The 22,500-nt window shown below is 43.6% G+C and overlaps 1 protein-coding gene across 1 annotated transcript in view; it reads right to left on the bottom strand.

The window, feature by feature from the left end:
• dipk2aa (divergent protein kinase domain 2Aa) overlaps window positions 1–20,470 on the bottom strand; it is a 26,874-nt gene extending 6,404 nt beyond the window's left edge. The window contains exons 1-3 of the mRNA XM_063219500.1: window positions 20,188–20,470; window positions 11,487–12,495; window positions 948–1,251 (exon numbers count right to left, since the gene is read on the bottom strand). Of these exons, the coding sequence (XP_063075570.1) occupies window positions 948–1,251; window positions 11,487–12,140 (958 nt within the window). The 5' untranslated portion in view covers window positions 12,141–12,495; window positions 20,188–20,470. The remainder of the gene's footprint in view (window positions 1–947; window positions 1,252–11,486; window positions 12,496–20,187) is intronic.
• Window positions 20,471–22,500: the final 2,030 nt, after the last annotated feature.

Here is a 22,500-nt window from a genome sequence, read left to right as displayed (position 1 = left end):
CGGCTGGGTGATTTGTTTGGCCCCCAGTCTCACGTGCACTACATAATTATGCCCTTAGGGGAAAATAATGGGAGACCACTGCTGTATGGGCTATGTGCACCTGTGGTAATCTATGGGGTTCGAATCCAGTCTGGGTAATTTTGCCCACATTATTCCATATCGGTCTCTCCAACTTGTTTACAGTCTACTCTCATGTCATATCAAAAAGCTAAAAATATACATTAAAAAATTATTCTGCTTGATGTGCACCTGTGGGGACTCTGGTTCGAGACCAGTCTGAGTCATTTCTTCCCAACCCTATCCCATGTAGTATGTGTCTCTCCAGCTCATTTCTGACCTACTCATTCCATTACAATACACTTAGCTGATACTTAATAAAAACGTTTTCGACTTTATTTGATAGGACAGTGTGAGAGGTGGACAGGAAGCGAATTGGGAGAGACGGGGAGGGGTCGGCAAAGGACCCGGGATGGAATCAAACCCGGGTCAGCCACATGGCAGGCGAGTGCCCTACCAGTTGGCCATGGCAGGGCCTTCGCTGATGCTTTTATCCAAAGTGACTTACAGATATTTACAGAGTATTGGTGACAGGCAGCCCCTGGGGCAATGCGTGGGTTAGATGCCAAGTGCCAAGGGCACTTCAGCCATGGATGGAGGAAGAGGTAAGGGTGGGATTCGAACCTGATCTTAACCTCTGATCTGAAGTCCACCTCCCTAACCACCACCGCTGCCCCCAAACCCATACTATCATACTGTACTTTGTACTTTACTTTGCACTTTGTACTGTACTTACTCTGTTTAAATGCGCACCTGTGGGGGACTCGGGTTCGAAACCAGTCTGAGTAATTTCTTGCCAACCCTATCCCATGTAGTATGCCTCTCCAGCTGGTTTCCAGACTCCCCTCATACTGCACTTTCCAGAAAAAAACGCTAAACTTCCAACTCACTCTGCCTGATGAGCCTCTTATCCGCCACGATGACGTTCTCCGCGTCGACCACGATGACCTTCCCGTCGCGCGGCCCCACGGCGAAGTTGTCGAAGCTGACGTCCAGCAGGTAGAGGGCGAAGTCGAAGTCGTTGTTGGTGAGCTGCTCGGCGATGTCCATGAGCTGGCGCGCCAGGTCGAGGCGCTTCTCCCACGGCGCGTTGTAGAAGCTCCACAGCTCCTCGCCCACGTAGTTCACCGCCACCATGCGCCCGCACGCGCCCAGGTACTTGGCAAACGGCCAGCCCTCGTCTGACGGGAAACTCTGGGGGGAGGGAGGGAGAGGGAGCGAGGTAGAGAGGGAAAGAGAGGAGAGAGAGAGCGGGGAGAGGTAGAGAGGGAGGAAGAGGGGGAAGGAGAGGGAGAGGGAGAAAGAGAAGGAAGAAGGGATGAAGGGAGAATGAGAAAGGTAGAGAGAGACAGAGCAAGGGAGGAGAGAGAGCAAGAGGAGAGAAAGCGAGAGAGAGAAGAAGAAGGAATACAGAGACAGAGGGGAGGAGGGAGAAACAGAGAGAGAGTGAGAGATGAAAGAACAACATGATCAGAGGAGATGGATGGGGCTTCACTTTCTTGCCGTTATCCCAGGGGCTCATCCACCTCACGGAACAAGCCCCATCGACCCCCCCACCCCCACCCATCCACCTCCTCCCCCCACCTTTTATAAGGGTGCATCTGGAGCAATAGATCGGAACACAGGGCCCCTTACTACAAGGCACAGAAGGATGTATTGTACACACTTGGAAAGCAGCACTGTTGAGGTGATAGCCACATCACAGCGGTGGGTGGCTCACATATTAAAACGCCTTGAAGTCTCACAAGGGGCTTGAGATCTGACTCATTAAAAATGTTTTAAAAAGTCTTCTCACTAATACCCACCAGCCACTGCCAGGCAAAGGCAATTAAAGATTAAAGGCGAAAATTAATAAAACAATCATGAAAAATGGATGGGTGATTTCTCAGAGTAACAAGGCTGAGAATTGTGCACTGACTGGGGAATGGCCGTCCTGTTCTCCTCTACGTCAGAGAGCCTACATTGTGGAGCACTCATCACATTCAACTTTTTGAAAGGCACGAGAAAGAATAATCAACCTTGACAAAGTTCTTAAGCACAGTGGACATCTGATATCCCGGCTTCAAGTGTGCACATTAAATATTAATGGATAACTGTTCAATAGTTCATGAGATGACTCCAATAATTCAGAACACAACACATACAAGCACCCTCCACTCATGTGTGGACGTGGACAGACCCACTGACGTGCACGCGTGCACTGCACGCACACACGCATGCACACACAGAGACAGACAGAGACACACACACACAGACAGACACACACACACACACACACACAGACACACACACAGACACACACACAGACACACACACAGACACACACACAGAGACACACACAGAGACACACACACACACACAGAGACACACACAGAGACACACACACACACACAGAGACACACACACACACACACAGAGACACACACACACACACACACACACACACACACACACACACACACACACACACACACACACACACACACACACACACACACACACACACACACACACACACACACACACACACACACACACACACACACACACACACACACACACACACACACACACACACACACACACACACACACAGTCAGACTACTGCAGAGGGAATGGACATTGCTGCCCACACAGTTCTGCCATTGTGTGTGACGGTGTGAGAGAGGAGTGGAACAGGGCTGCACTGTCCTTCTGCATGATAGCCCACTGACAGCCCTACAATGTGGCTCTGCTAAACACCTACACAACTCCTGCACCATCCTACAAAGGAGCACCAATTCACCCTGTATGCTTCTTTCCATCTTGTGTACACCTGAGCTACACACACACACACAAACAAGGACAGTACTGTCTGTGGCAGGGAAAATGGAAGGCATTCTGTTCTACCTGCTGATTCACACATCAATAATCCTCCTTGTTCTGTAAGAAAAGAGGACATGTTTTTGAGGAAATGTTTGAGTCCAAACAAGCCTAGCAGTGCAATGGTGCATCTACAGATCTGTGTACTTGTAAGGCCCTGTCTGTCTGTCTGCAGAGGCTTGGAGCACCAGTGTGCACAGTGTGGTGTTGTCAGATGACGACAAAACAGACCTGGAGGGAGAACAAGGAGCAAAACATCAAGTGTCTCACCTCCGCTGCCGCGACACAGCTGTGAACGTCACATGGGGGGGGACAAGATCTCGACCTTCAAGGACAACCGTATGTCCTGCTCAATGAGAGAGCTTTTCAGCTCTGCTCTCAGACAGTGTGTGACATCCCATCCCTTACACAAAGGCCTGAAGAGAATTCTCTCCACACACTACTGTGTATTCAGCGCTCTTGTTTGTTCAGCCAGGGTAGTTTGGCAAACAAAAATGTGCACGCACGCACACACACACACAAATTGCAATTGAGCACAAACACACAAAGAAAGCATACGCTTATGACAATTGCAATTTAACACAAAAGCCAAGGACTGTGTACTGTACTCCACAACAAAGCCCCTGCAGTGTGTTTAACCTTCGGGAGATCCACAAGTAAATGACTCATTATCCCTAAACGTCCCATTACGGTATGGACAAACTATTACGTCCTCCACTTAACATCTCACATTTTATCGAGAAGAATGCGTGAAGTGAATGTGTGAAAAGCGTAACCTTGACAGTAATTGAAAAGTGTAAATTGCCTTATTTCATTAATTCTAAAAGCAAAAAATGCACTAAAGAACATGTGCGTCAGAGAGATGGAGTTCCAAACAAACACTGAGAGGACCGTAAAACTGAAAAGTACAATGTGTACAGCATAATATCATGTGGGCTACATACAGTAACAACCTGAAATGCTCTTTTCCATGAGGGCTTGGAAAAACTCTACTTTCCACTCCTTAAGCCCTGCTCTTCAGATAATGGAGGCATTACCACAAAAGGTATCCACCAAAACGATCAATAACCTGGGCAATTGCCCATGACTGGGATACATTTTTATCTCTTCTCTACCTCATACATATTTTAACATGCAGCCTAAATAATGACACAGATGGGTCGTAATGTGTGGGAAGGAGTGTACCCTGAAATATTTGTCCCCAGGATGGAAGCGGCCGTTAAATCGGTTAAGTTCTGTAGATGCATCCCAGCCGTGTAGCAGAGCCCCTGAGTGTGAAGGCCACAATGGATGGTTTCAGGAGATTAATGAGCTCCTAATGTTGCAAGGTCTTAATGAGCAAGTACAACTGCCATTTAATTGGCAAAACATTTAGCTTTCGGTGCTAACCTGTCGACAGAGTAAATGAAGCATCTCTATCCCGCTAATGCGTGCGGTTAGACGTCTAGAGGGGGGATTTCTTTATTGGCATACTAGTCTGTGTATGATGCTCACTCAAAAGAGGAAAACACATTGATCGACAAAAAATAGCAAATTAAGGTTGGTTTAAGACTCTAAATTAAGTCAAAAACACAACATAGTGAAATGCTAGAAGGCTGAAGAGAGAGAGTCTTTAGTTTGCACTTGGCCCCAGCTCAGTGCTGGGGCCTGTGGCTTTAACTAGGTCTATGCAACTCAAGATGCTGTGATGGCATTAGTTGAAGATACCCATTTAATGCTTTTGCTCTTCCGAGCTCTGGAAACTGGCATCTGCTTGTGATTTCTCCAGATGACAACTTGTACTCCGCGAGTAATTATAGACTTGTAAAATTCTGTGTACCTCGCGCTCTCCACCCTACTCCAACACACCCTATCCACCACAGGACAAAAAAAGAAGCACATTTCTACACAGGAAAACAGGGAGTCAGCCACCTGCATTTAGAGCAGGGATGGGGAACCTATGTCTCGAGGGCCGTTTACGATATCATTTTAATGTTATGCAGTTTCGCATGAAATATGACTTAAAAAGAAATCTTGGAAATTGCATTTGCAATACAAATAAGCTATATTTTCAGGGGACCTAGTGAAGGTGGGGCCTGTTGTAAAGGTTGCCACCTTCAATATAGGCCTAAAGTGTAGGCCTTGTTTGTGTTCACAGTACGGCTCTTGGAGGACTTAAAAGTGGTCCTCGAATGAAAACGGTTTCCCACCCTAGATTTAGAATTATACATCAACAAGGCGTGGAGAGTATCACCTGCATTTTCTATTTGGCCGGCGGCACTCGAGTGCCAGCCATGCCCTTTGACCTTCTAGCCAACAGGAGCCACCCAGTTCATTTCTGCTATATGCAGCAGCAAACCAGCGCCAGCGCCAGAATGACTACAAACTGGTTAGCTAGCTGTCAGAAATGCAAGAAATACAATGCAGGCAAGGCAGCGCACACGGATGACTGGTGTGGGGCTTGAAAGTCAGTTCTATATCTGGCACCAATGCAATTCACAAAGGTCATTTAATTCTTTGCAATCGGGATATTGAATAAGGAAATGTTCCCCAAAAGTTGTTGTGCCTAGTAGGCTGACAGCGGTGAAACTTTAAAACTTTGATTTGTCCATGGAGGCGGAGTGAGAGTCCACAAGTGTAAGTCGAGAACGATGAATAATGGAATGTACGCAAGGCATCTCTAAGCTTGAAGGTCAACAACGCCAAAAAATGAGCCAACCATCCAGTCCGTCCCAGCGTAAGTTAAAAGGGCCAATGTCAAGATTCCTCCAAAGGCCAGCAATGCAGGAAAGACGTACAGAGCACATTCAATGGTTACAGACCTCCATGGTGACAGTGGTTATATCATTGACAGTAAATAGAATGGACGCCAAATCAACGCTATTTGCCATTCAACGCTTTGAAGCCAGATTTGGGAACATTCCAACTTACATTCCACCTTAGCAACGCCAAACGCAGGTGCTGATTGGACAACAACAAGACTTCTAACGGTCAATCAAACCATGTTCTGATGCTCATTGGTCAATTTAACTTTTAATATCTCTCTAAAATAAAACATCACCACAAAAAATCACCACCCTGGTAAGTTGGAGAGCAAGGGGACCTACTAGTTGAGAGAAAAATGATCCCCCTGGAGTGGCATTTAAGGGAGATTCAGGGTTTTATGTCTCTCATAGGAATGAATGGGATTTGGCCATTTTTTGGTCTTTTTGGGTCCAACCTTGGCTCCAACTTGGCTTCAACAATGAAATAGAATTTTGGCCTCCATTCTATTTACTCTCAATGGGTTATATATACTAGGGGTCGACCGATACAGGTTTTTTAATGGCCGATGCAATACCGATTTTTTTTCATCAACCTTGGCCGATACCCGATTTCCGATACCCGATATTTGGGGCCGATATGGGCTAAAAAAAAGCTAAAAAAATGACAAATATACCAGGTCTCAGGTTAAAAATAAACATTCCTTTAACATTATCAAATTGAGGTAGAACTTGTAACATTTAAACACCCACTCTAACAATCAAGTAATGTCTAACAATCAAGTAATAAAAAAATGAAGTGTCTTGGTGCTTTTTAAAAAAACAGAATGACATAAAATAATAAATATTGCGTATCAGCCAAAACCACACGAGTATCGGCCGATACGATACACTTAAAAATGCAAATATCGGCCCAATACCGATACCGATATATATATCGGTCTATCCTTAATATATACTCATACTAATTAAGTGGCCTGTGAATGTATACTCAACTACATGATTTTTCAGGTCAGAAAACCAGAAATTCTGGATTGATGCAGAAAAAACCACCACATGTTAGTCGTTTTCACCCATTTGCTGTCCGTACTGTGGAGCAGGCCACTGCGGTTCACTGGCGGTGAACTTGTAAACAACCTTCTGGTCAGTAAATAAAACTGTTACTATGGCATTTGGCTCTGGTCAAGGCACAAGGCCAGGGCAAAGGGGTTGCAAGTAATTCACCATAGTGAGTCTCCTGTCAGGTGAGGGGAGGAAGGGAGAGCTGAGCTGATTTAGTGCTATGGCCTCAGAGAGATTACTAACTTGATGGACATGCACCTACCACCCCACATACACAAACACCCCCCCCCCACAGACAAACACACAACTACTAACACTACCAATACCCACCCTACCACCCACCACACACACACACCCTGCACCACTCACTACTCCATTCAGTGTTGCCTTGTTCCTTGTCTCCCCCTCCCTCCCCACCCTCCAGGCTTGTCCGGTGCTATTCTCAGCCTCACTGAGCAGATGGGCCATGCTTTCAGTGTGTGCATATGGGGGGGGGGTTGCAGGAGTATTGCATGATAACAGTTAGTCAATGGGCACCTTCTCCTGAAGTAGACCGTACAGTGATTGCATACAAAGCCACGTCAATGTTGTGTGCAGTGTGTGTGTGTGTGTGTGTGTGTGTGAGTGTGTGTGTGTCAGTTCAATGTGAAAGGCCAAGGGCTTTCTTTTTCAAAATAAAAAGAAAGAAAGGAAAAGAAAATAAGTAACATGCTGATAAAATGGACAGCATTAGGATTCTTGTCACACGCGGGCGGTCGCAATCTAAGCAGCCTTTCTCGGGAGATATTCAGACCTCCACCCCCGAAGCGAAGTAGCCAGCCTCCACTGCCCTCTATACGACTCCGCAAACAAAACAGGGACATCAAACTGTTTGCTCACTCTCCACCACACTAAAAATACATCGGCACAAAAGATGGAAGCCAGCCATTCAGGAAACACACTAAGGAGGAGGAAGGGACTGAAACGACCTACTCTCCACTAAATAACAGCCCACAAACATGATGTGCCGTCATTGTCAGATGTACCGTAAATAGCACCATAAATTGGGATGTTCATGTTGGGATGTTAATTTGAGTACACATGTGTGCCTCTTTTCCACTGGCGGTTTTATACAGCTTGACAAAGCGCGACTTGGCAGCCACTTTTTGCTTTATGATTGTGCTGTGTTGTACCTATTCGAAAAGCAAAAAAGTGGTGGTGGCCGAGTCGTGCTGTGTTGAGCTGTAGGCCTACCAGAAAACTACCAGTGGAAAAGAACCTTTGGTTATCACTCAAGAATACAGTAGGTTAGTATTGCAGTATGGAAGGGTTAGTATTGCAGATACGAAAACACTTGTACAACATTGATGCATGACAGTGTGAATGTACAAAATGAAACATCATTGTCAGTTCTATGATCTTAACTAGGCATGGGGATAAATTCATGACAGAGATGCAACTGGAATCTGTCTGTCTGTCTGTCTGTCTGTCTGTCTGTCTGTCTGTCTGTCTGTCTGTCTGTCTGTCTGTCTGTCTGTCTGTCTGTCTGTCTGTCTGTCTGTCTGTCTGTCCCTCTCGCTCTTCCTTTTCCCCAGCTGCTTACATGGTTAACCTCTTCAAGCCGAAGAATCTTTAGAGGCCAAGGCCTTGTGATCCCCCATTTAGGCCGGCACGAGCAAATATCAACGACTCAGGACACCATCCATCAGGGGCCTCAATGCCCGGGCCAACGCTGCCCCGTCGTCGTTTCATTACACTGATGGAATTTGCTGCGCAGGTTGAAGGGGCGCGCGGGGGCGAAACAAACAAGGCTAATTACATTCTATGGATTCCGCTCGGAGAGGGAGCTGATTTTGCCATTTACTCCGGTGGAAAGGTGTCACAGATGGAGGGAGAGGACAAAGTAGAGGGGATCAATGGGAGCATCGAGCGCTTTAACGGACATGCCGTTTTGTTTATCTGGCCCTTCGACAGCTGAGCGGAATCATAAGCAGAACTGGAACAGAATCAATGAGTTTTAGGGGTGCAGGGGGAGTTCAGATGCACTGACGGCTGGTGTCTGCAAAAAAAAAAGAAAGACAGAAAAGAAAGAAAGAAAAAAAAGACCTGCAGCAGGACTTTCATTGTGATGTGTCCACTACAGCAGAAAAACCCAGCGACTACTGCTCTGGCACCTGGCCAACGACGAACAGCGCACAAGACTGCGCTGCAATTTTGCAGATCATTTGTTCCCAAGAAGACATGACATTTCAGCAACTAGGCATACCTAACGATGAGCATGTCTTGCTGTCAGTGGACAACTGTACAGATGTGGAGAGGCTTCGCTGATTAACACACGTCTGCACAAAACGCTTCATTTCCCTCCTTGTAATGTTCATTTCAAAATCTGAAGTGAAGGAGATTAACATGCTTCAGAAATCCAGAACACATGGCCTTTTTTCCTCACATTTTACAATTGCTTAGCTCGGATGGCTGAGTGAAATCGTTCTGCTATAGGGTCAAAGACGAAACAGGGTTTTCAGGACTCCAAAAAATAAAACTGTTCCCTGACACCGTTCTTCAACTTTTTTGGGTACATTGGAGTGTAGAGTGATTAAGTTTATTATTTTCTGTTCAGAAAATAGTAAGGAACATGCATTTTTACCCCATTTTTACCCATAAAATGTCATTCAGTGTAATACGGTGTTAAACAGTTGATAATGAAAAAAACATATAGATGACGTTAAAAAACTGAAATAAGCTACATAACATAGTAAAGGGCTATATTTAAGGTCTTCATCAAACCTAAACATTTCTAGTAAAAGGCATTTGCAAATAGTTTTTGCAGTGTTTGTAGTCTTTCACCGAGTGCATTTCACCCATTTGGCTTTAAGAAGTTTTTCCACGGAAGAGAAAATCAGTTTAAAATACACAATTATTCATTTGTTGTATGCCCCCGCATGTGTTGTGCTAAACAAATAAGTTTTGTAAGAATTTGACTTTATTTTCACATAAAAATGTGCATTTCACTGAATGACCACAACTATTAAACTGAATGATGCCTTGGCAAAAAAGCCTATATCAACAGCTACTTTTCATTGCCATCATATTGTTACCATCATACTACAGTACTCAACGTCCTGAATGAGTGACAACAGAAATAGATGCTGTCAAATAATTGGTATTTTACTTAATATTGGGGCATTAAAACGTGTTTTGAAGAACTTCCAAGATCACAAGCTTAGAGGTAGGCTACTACTTAGGCCTAAAACAATAAAAAAGAAAATGTTGTCTGTTGACCTGCATATTTCGGGGATCTCGATTAGGGTGTTCTGATAATTCATGTAGGCCTACAACTTCCAAAATCCCAGAATCTACCCAGTAATATGGTTGCTACATGATAATAACAAGGTTGTAATGGAAATAACAATAAAAGTCATAATTTCAAGTAGTATCATCATATTATTGTATCTTATAGTAATATTGCAAGTTATATTGCCGTTTTGATTCTTAATATACAACTATGAATTGATTACACTGAATGAAATGGCCCGTACACTGCATGTCACTGAATGACATCTCTTACACTGAAGGACGACCAAATACTTTTCACATTATTTTTACCTTTTTACAAGCACACAGTTAGTCACCTATATGAAACAATGACTTTGATCCACAATGTTTACTATGTCTATTTAGAAAATATGCTTGTTTGGATGAATATCTGAGTATAAAAGTATTTTTTGACATTTCACTGAATGACATCTGTTTTTGTGGACGCTGTTACCACAAGATAAAAATACAGAATTTTCGACTATTGAAGAACAAGACTCTTCCTTTGCATCATCACTTAAGGGGTCCCTAGGGGTCCTTTTGATGATGTCACATATTGTTGTGTGACTATCACTTTTTATTATGATTTAAAAGCACCATGTTGATCTTATTACACTGAATGATATCTAAGGAATTGAAAATCCGGACAAAAGTCCCCAGATGATTTGAATATCAAAACAAAATGGTAATGAAACGTGCTTCTAATACAATAACATCATTTTGCATAATTATTCAAGGATGTATTGATGATTTTTAAGTTCGGACCATTACACTGAATGACTTTTTTGCACTTTATGAGATTATTTCACACATACATTGACAATTATTTTTCTTTAAATGTTACTGGAATGAGAAAACAGACTATGCTGTTTATCAGCATAACATTCAAAATTCATTAATTTACTTTTTTGATAGTTAAATGAGTGCGGAACAAAAAAAATGCACGTCTCGTCTTTGACCCTACAGCAAAGCTAGAAAATTAAAAGTCAAAATCCTGTAGAAAAAGACAGCATACCCACAAAAGCATTCGAGCTCTCCTTTACGGTCAACACGTAGCCTACCTTAACATTCTTACCAGTTCAGCAAAGTACAGCCCTCAAACTTTAATCCAAGGACTACATATCCAATTGAATTTTGCAAAAGGCCCAAGACATCAAAAAAGCAACATGGTGTCTCGGTCACCTGAGCAGGACTGAAAATAATAACTGAATCTGCACGGCACGGCACATGTACATGTCCACAACTGCAACAGTGATTTTGGGGGTGGGGTGTAAAAGAGTTAGTGGTGCAGACATCCAAACTGCAGGTGCAGGACAAAAGGGTCAGACAACAACAAAAAAATTGAATGTCTCCACACTTTCTAAGAAAAAAAAGCAAAACGGGAGCAAGGGTGCAGACATTCAACTCCATTTTCAGGGGTTTGAAAAGAGCAGTAACTAGCTCTAAAGACTTCTATGAGCCTAATGGTCCTACCTGCAGCACCAGGGGCTCTGGGTTGAAGGCGAGCGTCATGAGCAGCTGCATCCTCTCCGTGTCCTTCAGGTTCTTGAGGAGGAAGCTTCCAGAGTCCTTGGTCTCTGCGTAGCGCCTCACCACGCGGTCCAGCAGCCTCTGCGAGGGGCAGTGCACCAGGTCTGACCAGCCCTCCACCACGTCCGGCGTCAGCAGTCGCACGTCACCATTTAAGCGTGCAAACTCCGTCTTGTACATCGACTGGATGATGTCGCAGCGCGGACGCCCCGTGGCCCGCTTGCAGATCTTCTGGTCGATCTCGGCCAGCTCCTGGTTGGACCCGAGCCGCTTGAGAACGACCCGCCGCGTCCCCTCCCGCGGCTCGCCATACTGCGCAAAGTACACGTTCTTGACGTTGAAGAAGTCCAGGAAGCGCAGGCGGCCCCAGGTCTCGAAGGACACCTGGCCGTTCATGAACTTGCGGCACCAGCTGGTGCCGAAGCAGGCGGGGCACTTGTTGAGGCCTACGAAGCGGCGGTCCGTCAGCTCGTTGCGCTGGAAGGAGGCTAGCAGGCTATGGGTGTTCATCAGCACCACCACGAACAGGCCCGCTACCAGCAGCAGCTTGCCACAGCGGTACAGCCGGCCGAACTTCAGCGACAGGAAGCGCAGCATGGTGAGCGAGCAAGGTCAGGTGAAGCTCTGCCCCTGCAGTTGGCTACGGCGGAGTGGGCAAAGGGGGGTGGATGGGGTAGGTGGGTGAGAGGGGAACTGGGGTGAGGGATGAGGAGGGGAGAAAGGGGGGGGGTGAGTTATGACAAAAGTCAGCGTCTAGGACTCATGGTCATCGTTGGCTAGATGTCCATTGTAATAATCGATATTCCTGTTGGCGCCCGTCTCTTCATCCTCATGGCTCCTGCTGCCCTTTGGAGAGTCCTGTGAGGCTCACGCAGCTACAATGTCCAGTGTGTAGCTTTAGGAGCAGTTTTCCAAAGGTCATTTCCACACAGCGATGATGAGGACCCCCCACCTGGGCACATGGAAGAAGACAAACAAACAAACAAACAAACAAAAGAACACATTTAAGCCCCTTACTCCAGTCTCTGGATTAAAGCACACCTTATTGGGTTTAAGAACAAAGCAGTCTTCTATTATGAGCTTGTAACCCACTTAGGTGAACATTTCCACTCAAGCAAACCTTTGTTTTACTGTAGAACAAACTGATTACTTTCATAAATATAGTTTGTACAACTGATTATTTTATCTTATTTGCTCATGTCATAAATGCTGACTCTGATGTAAATGGTTTTCAGAGATTTGTCACAAGACAACTGCTTAACAGTAAAATGCTTCAGAAAGAAATTGACATACACAAACACTGCCCGTTTTCTATTACACAAACTCTGCAAGGCCACTCTGGTCACTTTGACAGAGAGTGAAGTGAGAGCGTTAGAACTTGTTGGCAAGAGTTGCACAGCCTACGCTGCTTTTAAAGTATTGGAGAGAGGTGTCAGTAATACATAAAGGTGTACCAAACATCACATTCCTCACTGGGAGCGGGCCGGACAGCCTTGGAAACCTCGAACAGTGCACCGACTTAAAGGCTCCCATCACTCACTCTCACTCACAGAGGCAATCATTTAGCTCAATGACTCAACACTGACCACAGACCGCCCTGTTTGCCACCGTGCCTTCATCTCAGCCAGAAGAAGCATTCAAGGCCTTTATACTGTGGACCATTGCAAGGGAGGAACAATGTTGGTTCAACATTACTTATAGCACCTCAAGATACAGGCTAACCATCACCACTGTGACTTCAATTCTCTGCCATGCCACTTTTCACAATTTAAGCGATTTAATGAGGTTTCACACCTAAATGCACTATGGTGTGTTTTGTAACCTCTGGCTATGTGAATTTGCTAGACGTTGCAACAATGGCAAAGGTGTCAAATCTAACATAAATGGTACATGTTTTTTAAACAAGATAGCGTTAGCTACTTGCACCTAAGAATCTACTCCTATGCATCATATGAAATACATGAATACATATGCTTCGTTTATAAGTTCATTTCTAGCGCCAGCGTGGGACTCACAGAAAGCAAAAATATATCCATATAAATATACATCCAAGCCTACATTTCCTATATTTACAAAGCATTCTAATTAAAGGCTGAACCAAGTCCATTTTTTGAAGCTTCCAATCCAAATCATAGAGAGCAGACGCACTGTGTCAACAAATCAGTAGCCACTTTCCAGAACAGACTCACTTCATCTCACCACTTCCTTTTCTTTTACAGAATATCTTCAATGAATTCAGTGCTGTCTGCAAATGAAAGAGATGTTACAATCTCTTACAGTGTGATCTCGACAATTAATTTTAATTGGTCATAGTAATTAGTAAGATAGCAGGAAACAAAAGCGATTTGGGTCTGCTAGTGGGCTATTGTGCAGGACTGGACGACAGCAGTACAATAGGGTGCACTGCCCCCGACTTCAAGACATGAGGAAAATGTAATTTGCTTGGTGTTGGTAATTAGTGAGATGACAGTGCATTAGCCAAATAGCACAACTCCTGAAAGCTACAGCGAAGTGCTGGTCAAGAGTTAACATGTTATTTAGCTCTCGTCTCCCTGGCGTTGACAACAAAGACAGTATATAATTTTGCTCAAATGGGTCCAGTGATTTCTGGCAGCCCTCTGGTCAGATCCAGGGCAAGGCACTCAGAGGTATTCATCAAGAATCTAAAAATTAGGTCACATGACATTCGGAATAATTAGAGGTCTGTATCCTCTCAACAAAATATTTAATACCCTTAAGCCGGCTTCTTAAGTCTGGCCTCATGAGAGGAAACGGCAACAGGAACAAATTCCTCGAAATAGACGCAAAAGCTCAACAAGTCTTTCACATAGAAAAAAAAGACATGAGTAAGGAGTTTTCTTACACAAAAATAGTCAGCATTTTCCTCAAAAAAATCCTTCAGCTTCTACCCCCCCCAATCACATGCCACAGTCTTGCAGTGAACATTGCGGCCCTGTGCCTCACTGGTAAAGACATGCTCCCACGCAACAGTCAAGGCTAGGTGATCAAGACAAGCCGCGGCAGGCTTGAAGTGCGTTCCACCCCACTGCACCGTGACTTAACGACGCCATCAGAGCAGCTGGATACCAGTGGCAGTGTGTTGCCAGATTATCTACGCGGTGGTCGAGCGCAGATAACGACACTGATGAAGTCCCCCTGAGGTATAACTTTTTTGCCTAAATAAAAATCATAAATGTGAGAGAGCAGATTGTTGATATGGTCTTTCCTTCTGTGTGTGTGTGTTCCTGGTCTGGGCACCTGCAAAACTGTTTGGGTAGAGTCGGTGGAGGTATGGAGTGGGGGATAGTCTACATTATTAACATACCTTGCAGTTCACCAGTTCTCAGTTTGTTGATTCTGTTTTGGCTTCTATATTCCTTTCTCCATTAACCTCAGGGAATCTTTTGGGGGGGGTTTAGAAAACTCAACAGAGTAGACTATTTGAGGTGGGATTACTTTTCAGTTAGCCTGGCCGCGCCAAAAACCCCTACAGCAAAGCCGGGAGCAAATTCATTTTGCGGCCACTAGGGGCGTCTAGATTTCTAGGCTACTTTTCAGTGTGAATCAGCGGGGAATCAATCACATGGAGTGAGGTAATCAGATGCAGCAGCTCCTCGAGCACACAGGCAAGCTTTAACAGTCAGTGCATGCACACGCATCCACGGCAGTCATGACAACCACTAACACCACCACCACAACACCACCACCACCACAACACCACCACCACCACTACACACACCACCACCACCAGGTTGCGATGAATCAACCGGCTTGTGGAACGCTTGCCAAAGCGTTGATTTTTTTTAGAAGAGGAGCACAAAAGAAAAACACAAGCAGGACGATCACTGTGTGTTTGTGATGGAATTAAATATTGGCCGATGCTCTGCCAGACTAAACATTAATCTTGTTTGCACTATTGATCTCAGAGAGCTGTGGCAGCAGGGATGAAATGCATCACATATGTTGCAGCACAAGTGTGCGGTACCCACTGCATGGTCCACTGTAGTTCTGTGGCACGTAATAAGCAGATACACCCCCCCACACCCCAACGCCCCTCCCACAAAAAAAACAAAACCCAAACAAACCCACACGTCCCCCCCAATATGCAGTAAGGACAAAGTCAGGGGAGAAAGTCTATTTTGTGAACAGGCCTAGTGTACACAGTAAATGTTGCGGTGTTACTTCAACACTTAGAGAGCTCATTTAAGTCCAAATGATGTCAAGTCAACTCTCTAAGTGTTAAACGAGCACTGCAGAATTTACTGTGTAGAGAGCGTTAGCTCATCCAGTCGGATGCTGCTGCTCGTCCTCTGACAAAAGACAGCAAAGAGAGTTTTGCATCCCGCTGCTGCAACAGCTGATGAGTGGCAGGGTGACAGTTATACCCTTCATCGAACAGCAACAGGGTAGAAAAGCAGAGGAGAGGAGAGAGGCAACACACACACACACACACACACACACACACACACACACAAACACAAACACAAACACAAACACACACACACACACACACACACACACACACACACACACACACACACACACACACACACACACACACACACGAAATTCAGAATTTCTGAATTAAATTCAATTCAGGAAGTGGAATTGAATTTGAATTGAATTGACTCCACCCCTACAGGATGTTGAATTGAACTGAATTTGAATTACAGGAAACGGAATTCAAAATGGAATTGAAACTCACTGCAATTCAGGAAGTGGATGAACACGCAACTTTTGTGTTTTCAAAATAGTAAAATACAACAATAACAGTGTAACTAAGTACAATAGCATTAACAAAAATATATATTAAACCCAACAGGTGACCTAAGGGGGCTATAATTCACTCTTCCCACACACCTTGCAGTGCCGGGAATAGACACATGCTTATAAATATACAGCACCATCTAGTGTTCTTATTTTGTCATTACTTTGAGTTTCTTTTAGTTTTACACCACCACCCAGGGATGGGCAAAGATACAACTAAATGTATTTCAAAATGCAATGCAAAATACCCAGCTCTAAGATGTTACAAATACGTTACAAAATACATAACAGTAAATATATCAATAATCAAAATACTGTATTTTGCATTTTCAAATACACAAAATACAACAGAAACTAGGTAGGCTATGTGGGTCTGCCCTGACTCAAGCTAATGAGTCCGGCTATTTGGTGTAGCGGTTAGAGCCCCAGTTTTGCATGCCAGAAGTTCAAGGTTCGACTCTCAGCAAGGAAACTCAACTTCCCTTCGCTACTTAATGGCTTGTATGGCATTGACAAAAAATAACAATTCAATTCACTTACAGTACACACTAAAAGGTAGGCCTACTTTAAACCACACAGACTCCTGTGTAGCCATCATTTCCAGTCATTGAACAAACAATAATGTTAAGTTCTTGTAATTATGGAGAAGGCAATAAAAACAATGGGCTACTTGGCACAACTAGCATTTAAAAAATGGTAAAGATATGTCAAGGTCGGTATGTGAGTTCAATAAACAAGAAAGTGTATCTTGTAAATTATGTCCACGTATCTTGCAAAGCGTCACTAATGCACCATTTGTGGCCTTAGAGCGCCATCTTGTGGGTGATGCATGGTGCAGCATTAGTAATGATCACGGTTGCACCCTTGATGCTTAGCATGGCAATTTCAATTATTGATCTTTTATCAAGAGTGGCGTTTTTTGATCCAACAGCATATATTCAATAATTCAGAATTTTGAGGCTGGTTATTCGTTAGTAACTCATAGTCAGGTAGTAAATGTTACCTGGGAATTGAACTGTCAGTCTTTGGAGTCCTTCACCCCTTTCCCAGACAAACACTTTTACATTCCAAAATAGCTACTAGCATCACTTACATACTATTTGGATCCGTGTTCCTACTATGTAATTGCATTGTTCAGGAGAAAGTAGGCTATTGTATTTTATCTTATTTTGAAAATTCAAAATACAGGGGAGAAAGTATTTTGATACAAACTTCAAATACTTGACTGACTTACTGACATGAAATACAAAATTCAAAATACTATGTTCTATTTCGAAATGTATTTTAATTATTTTAATTATTTAAGTATTCGAGATACTGACCATCCCTGCTTCCACCTAATGTCAGTATTATGTCATTGCTTTGAATTTCTTAGAATTTAAATTCTGTGAAATTCAGTTTCCTGCCATTCCAATTCGAATTGCAATTCCATTTCCTGTTTGGAATTTCAATTCAATTCATATTGAAATTCAAGAATTGAATTTGAATTTTGGGGTCATTCTCAATTCAATTCGGAATTTCGTACAAGCCTCACACACACACACACACACACACACACACACACACACACACACACACACACACACACACACACACACACACACACACACACACACACACACACACACACACACGGTAATTAACGACAATTTCATCCGACTCCAAATTGTCCCAGTTTAACAACTCTGAGTGCAGCCCTTCTGCTGAGCAAATCAACTGCAAAGACAGCTCCGCTCGGCTCAGCCAGCCTTCTCCCTTGTCAGCCCATACAGTCTGTCCTCAGTTTCCTCTCCCAACTTCTGTCACTACACCACCACAGTGCACTGCAAGACTCTAAAAGAGGGAACAGCAGCTTTGCGGCTCCCCCGAGCTCGAGCTCGGGAGTGGGCTGAAAACATTTTTTTTTCTTTTTTGAGTGGAAATGAAAAACTAAAAAGACCCATTCCATCTCATTACAGTCAGCTGTCTAGAGGGAGTGGACAGCTCCTGTGTGCGATGGGTATTTTACTGTACACGTCTGATCGATAGCAGGCTACTGTTCTGCATAAATGCATCAGCAATTAACTTCATTAAAACTCCTTTCTGTGCAGTTTCCATGAATCCACAACAGCTCTGGACCTGCACTCTCTGGAGTTGGGGGGGGGGGGGGGGTGCAGAAGATTATTGATGGAAGAAGTCAACTGTTTGATTGTGAAAGTAGCCTATTCGACACAGACCGTCACAAAGCCACTGAGTATCAAATTATATCAGAGTGGCATCCCACTTCCGAAACAGAAATGCAAAAGTTGTATTTGGCGAGAAATTATGAAAATAAGCCAACATAAATCCTGTTTAGGCCTACAGGCCACCAAGCACATAGTGTAAACTAAACCAAACGACATGCCCAGACAAATGAATTTAGACCTAAAGGGTGATTTTTCCCTGGCTTGAACAGCCCACTGCGCGCCTGTTCAATCACGTTTCACCTTTCGCAACAGAATTGCTGCCAGCTGTCATACTGACCTATGCAAGAAGTGGAAAAGGAAATTGCAGCTACATCCTTTACCTGAAGGAAAAATTAACACTCACCCCATACACGCTAGTATTTCTCCCCTGGTTCTGCGCAGCAGTGCTTACCACGCACTGTTGTTGGTTGAATAATGACTTCTGAGAAAGTTAGGGCAGCTTCTGCCGTGCGCTGCTCCAAATTCAAACAATATGGGGATGCCAGTATGTAGGCCACTGACCCACATGTGCAATGTGCGTTGATGCTGAAACCCTGAAGGAGATCCCATATGCAGGTCGCATAATAATTAAATGCTATACACACACCGGGTCCAGAGGGCTCTAGGAAAAGCGCTGAAATTGACAGAAGACGACAAACAAGGCGCACACAGGGTGTCATATGGCGCTCGTCTTCTGTGATATTGCTGAACGCGTGTCTCGTTCAACTCGTCAAGTCTCAAAACTTCACAGCCGAGTTTTCAGTATCCTCGTCTCAGACAAATATCAATGACATTCTCAACCCACACTACTCACCGGGGTACTATGGTGGAAAACCCAAATCCAGCCCCGAACTGGTGCCGTTGTGAACTGGTGTGCCCTCTAATTTGACAAGATAGTGACAGACATGCGGCAGCAGGCAGACATCTGTGATGTCGACAGGCTGCAGACAGTCAGTCCATACTGTAGCGTAGTGCTACGGACACCAAGCAGCCTAGCATTTCACTGCCTTATTAGTTGCACTATCTTTGCAGACCGAATTCTGTTCTTCATTGCATGGATGCTCTGTGTTACTTGACATTAGAATTACACCACATGACGTCATTACAATTGATACAGTCGCGGAATAATCGACAGATACAAAGTTGCATGTGACGTAAATGTCCTGCTAGGAGGACAAAAACGAAAAGGGTTTATTTGCTCTCAGTGCATTCACAAATAGGCTACAAAACAAATACCCCATGCACGTGCCTCAAGACAAGAAGTTAGATTGCCATCATTGTATCCCTTCATAGCAATAGCACTGGTTCAACTCGTAGGAAGGGGGGAGAACATGGGAACAGCGAAGTTTACAAAGACTGCTCCCAGCAGCAAACCATTTTTTCTGTTCCAAACATTTCCGCGGACTATAGGCTAATACACATAGAGCCCGACACTGTTAACGTGGCTCAAACAAGCTGCATTTCCTCGGTGATCGCTTTCTGCTCTGGCTTGCGCGATGGCGATTTTGTCCAAATTCCAACGAATTCACAAGTGTGAAGTTACTGAAAGTAGTGTGACCAAAATATGTCATTGGTGAATACAGTATAAAGCGTTTCGGTAGGCTAACAGGAGACCAATTCCTGAGATTATCCACAACAAACCCGTTGAGAGACCCCAAATCTGAAAGTATTACCTGCGTAAAAACTAAACAGCCCAATTGACAACTGGCTTGAAGAGGAATCTTTGCGATCGATAGGCTAAACTCTTCTCCCCAAATCGAGTCTTGCTCTTCAGAGTTAGATCCCGTGTTTCTGAAGCAAATAACAATTCCAGTTTTTATTCGAGTAGATCAGCTCACCGTACAGAGATTGTCTCCTTTTCCATAATCCAAGCTCAGCCGTCTCAAGCATTCAAGCAGCGGCACAATAGCTCTTACTTCGACTTTTCCCCCAACAGCTCCGGATTGAGTATTTACGACCCCCTTGTCGGTTTACAGCATTAGTTGCTAGGCAGCAAGTTCTCAATTGGTTGCTCTTTGAACTCCCTAATTAAATGCTATTTGTTGTTAGGCCTACTTTGCATATGACATGAGGATTTAATTAGATTCTTAATCAAATGAAGAAATTGTGTTCTAGTTGACAGATATTTGAAATAGTCGAGAAAAAGAAAGTGAAGAAAGAAAAAGCAACCCCAGCATACTTTACTTCACTGGTGTCTCTTGACACAGAGCATCTTAGTGGATTACCCTGTAAAATGACCTTTCAATTGGCAAATTCCTCGAACACATAAACCCTATGGCAGGCAACTGTCCAGTCCAGCAACCATTATCATTTGGATATTTAATTAATTTTCATTCAGAATATTTATGACCCTGGAACTGCTTCATGTTAAACAATGTGCCACAATGCATTACATGTGCATGGGCTTCTTGCAAGTCCAGAAACATAGCCTACATCTCAAGCTTTTTTTTTATTTCTTTGAATTTTTGAAAACAAGATTATCAAGCAAGTAAACGAACAGCACTGCACAGTCCAACATCAAACCTTCCTCCTCATTGATTGATTGATTGATTGATTGATTGATTGATTGATTGATTGATTGATTGATTGATTTTTTAAAAGGTCTATCTATCTATCTATCTATCTATCTATCTATCTATCTATCTATCTATCTATCTATCTATCTATCTATCTATCTATCTATCTATCTATCTATCTATCTATCTATCTATCTATCTATCTATCTGCCCTCTACTCTGACTGACCAAGAAAAGGTTAAAGGTTCCCTGTATAGTTCAAATTCAGTATAAAACATCTGCCTCGCTTGGATAGAAGTAGTGGGGGGTTGGTATGAGGGGAGTGTGTGAGCATCACCAATGAATATTTAAACAGACCTTAAGCCTAAAGTAAGTGGTGGTCAGCCCAACGCATTGAGGGCAAGCTTTGTGTCAGACAAGCTCATTCAACCAATCTGTCGTTTTGCTCTCAAACCACAATAGTGTGCTTACATGCAATGTTTTTGCATTGCTCTTAGAAAATCAATGTAGTCTAATTGCCTGATGGTTTAGGATGTTTTATCTGGAAATTGTAGCCATATTCAAACTAGATATACCAAAACAGTGGACTACCTGAGCTATTTCAAAATAAATACCTATATGAAAATCTTATCAGTGTATGGATAAAGCCACAAGCCTATATTTGGAGCTGCACTAGTTCAACTTATCTGGGTTCATCATCCTCTTCTTGAAGGACTGCCTCAGAACTTGTGTTGCCATCTCGCCTGTATACCCACGCCCTCTAGTGTTGAACTACTGGGAGTGTCTTTGTTCTTTATTGGGAAACATTTATCAGTCTGTTGCACGGCACCCCATCAGCTCAGAGCATTACATTTCACATTGAGATACCAAGTTACACTGGTCAGGGAAATGATTTTGCACTGGTCTGACAGCAGATAGATAACTGGCCTGGATCATGGATAAAAGCCAGAGATTTCACAGTTTTTCTCAATTGGTTTTGTGCATTTCTCGAATCTTACTCGCATTTTGCAAAACATCACGTTCATTTCCAAAAAAGATTTAACAAGTGGCAAAACACCATGGATGACCTGCAAAACCCAATCTCTTGCTCAAAACCCTTGGCCGATCTCTCAAAACCAGGTTTTCGTGTCTGTGAATGTGTCAGAGCCATCAAAATGTTATGTCACTGTGTAAAAGTTTTTGGGACTGAGATCTTTCATGGATTATCATAACAAAGCATTTTGCAGAACACGACAAAATCAATTGATAATGTACAAAAACACTGAGAATTGTACACAACCATTTGCATGGTGATGAAAGCATTTGCTAAATGCTGAAAACTACGAGAAACGTATTTTACCATGTGCACAGGTAACAGCAGGAAGTCACAATTGAACAAGAAGTTTTGAGAATGATTATTCTGTTGTGAGAAATGTACAAAACCAATTGAGAAAAACTGTAAAAAGGGGAATCAGCACACTTGGCCCTGTA

The sequence above is a fragment of the Engraulis encrasicolus genome, chromosome 16 (genome assembly GCF_034702125.1).
Source record: "Engraulis encrasicolus isolate BLACKSEA-1 chromosome 16, IST_EnEncr_1.0, whole genome shotgun sequence".
NCBI lineage: Eukaryota > Metazoa > Chordata > Actinopteri > Clupeiformes > Engraulidae > Engraulis > Engraulis encrasicolus.
This window is presented reverse-complemented; position numbering and strand designations above follow the sequence as displayed.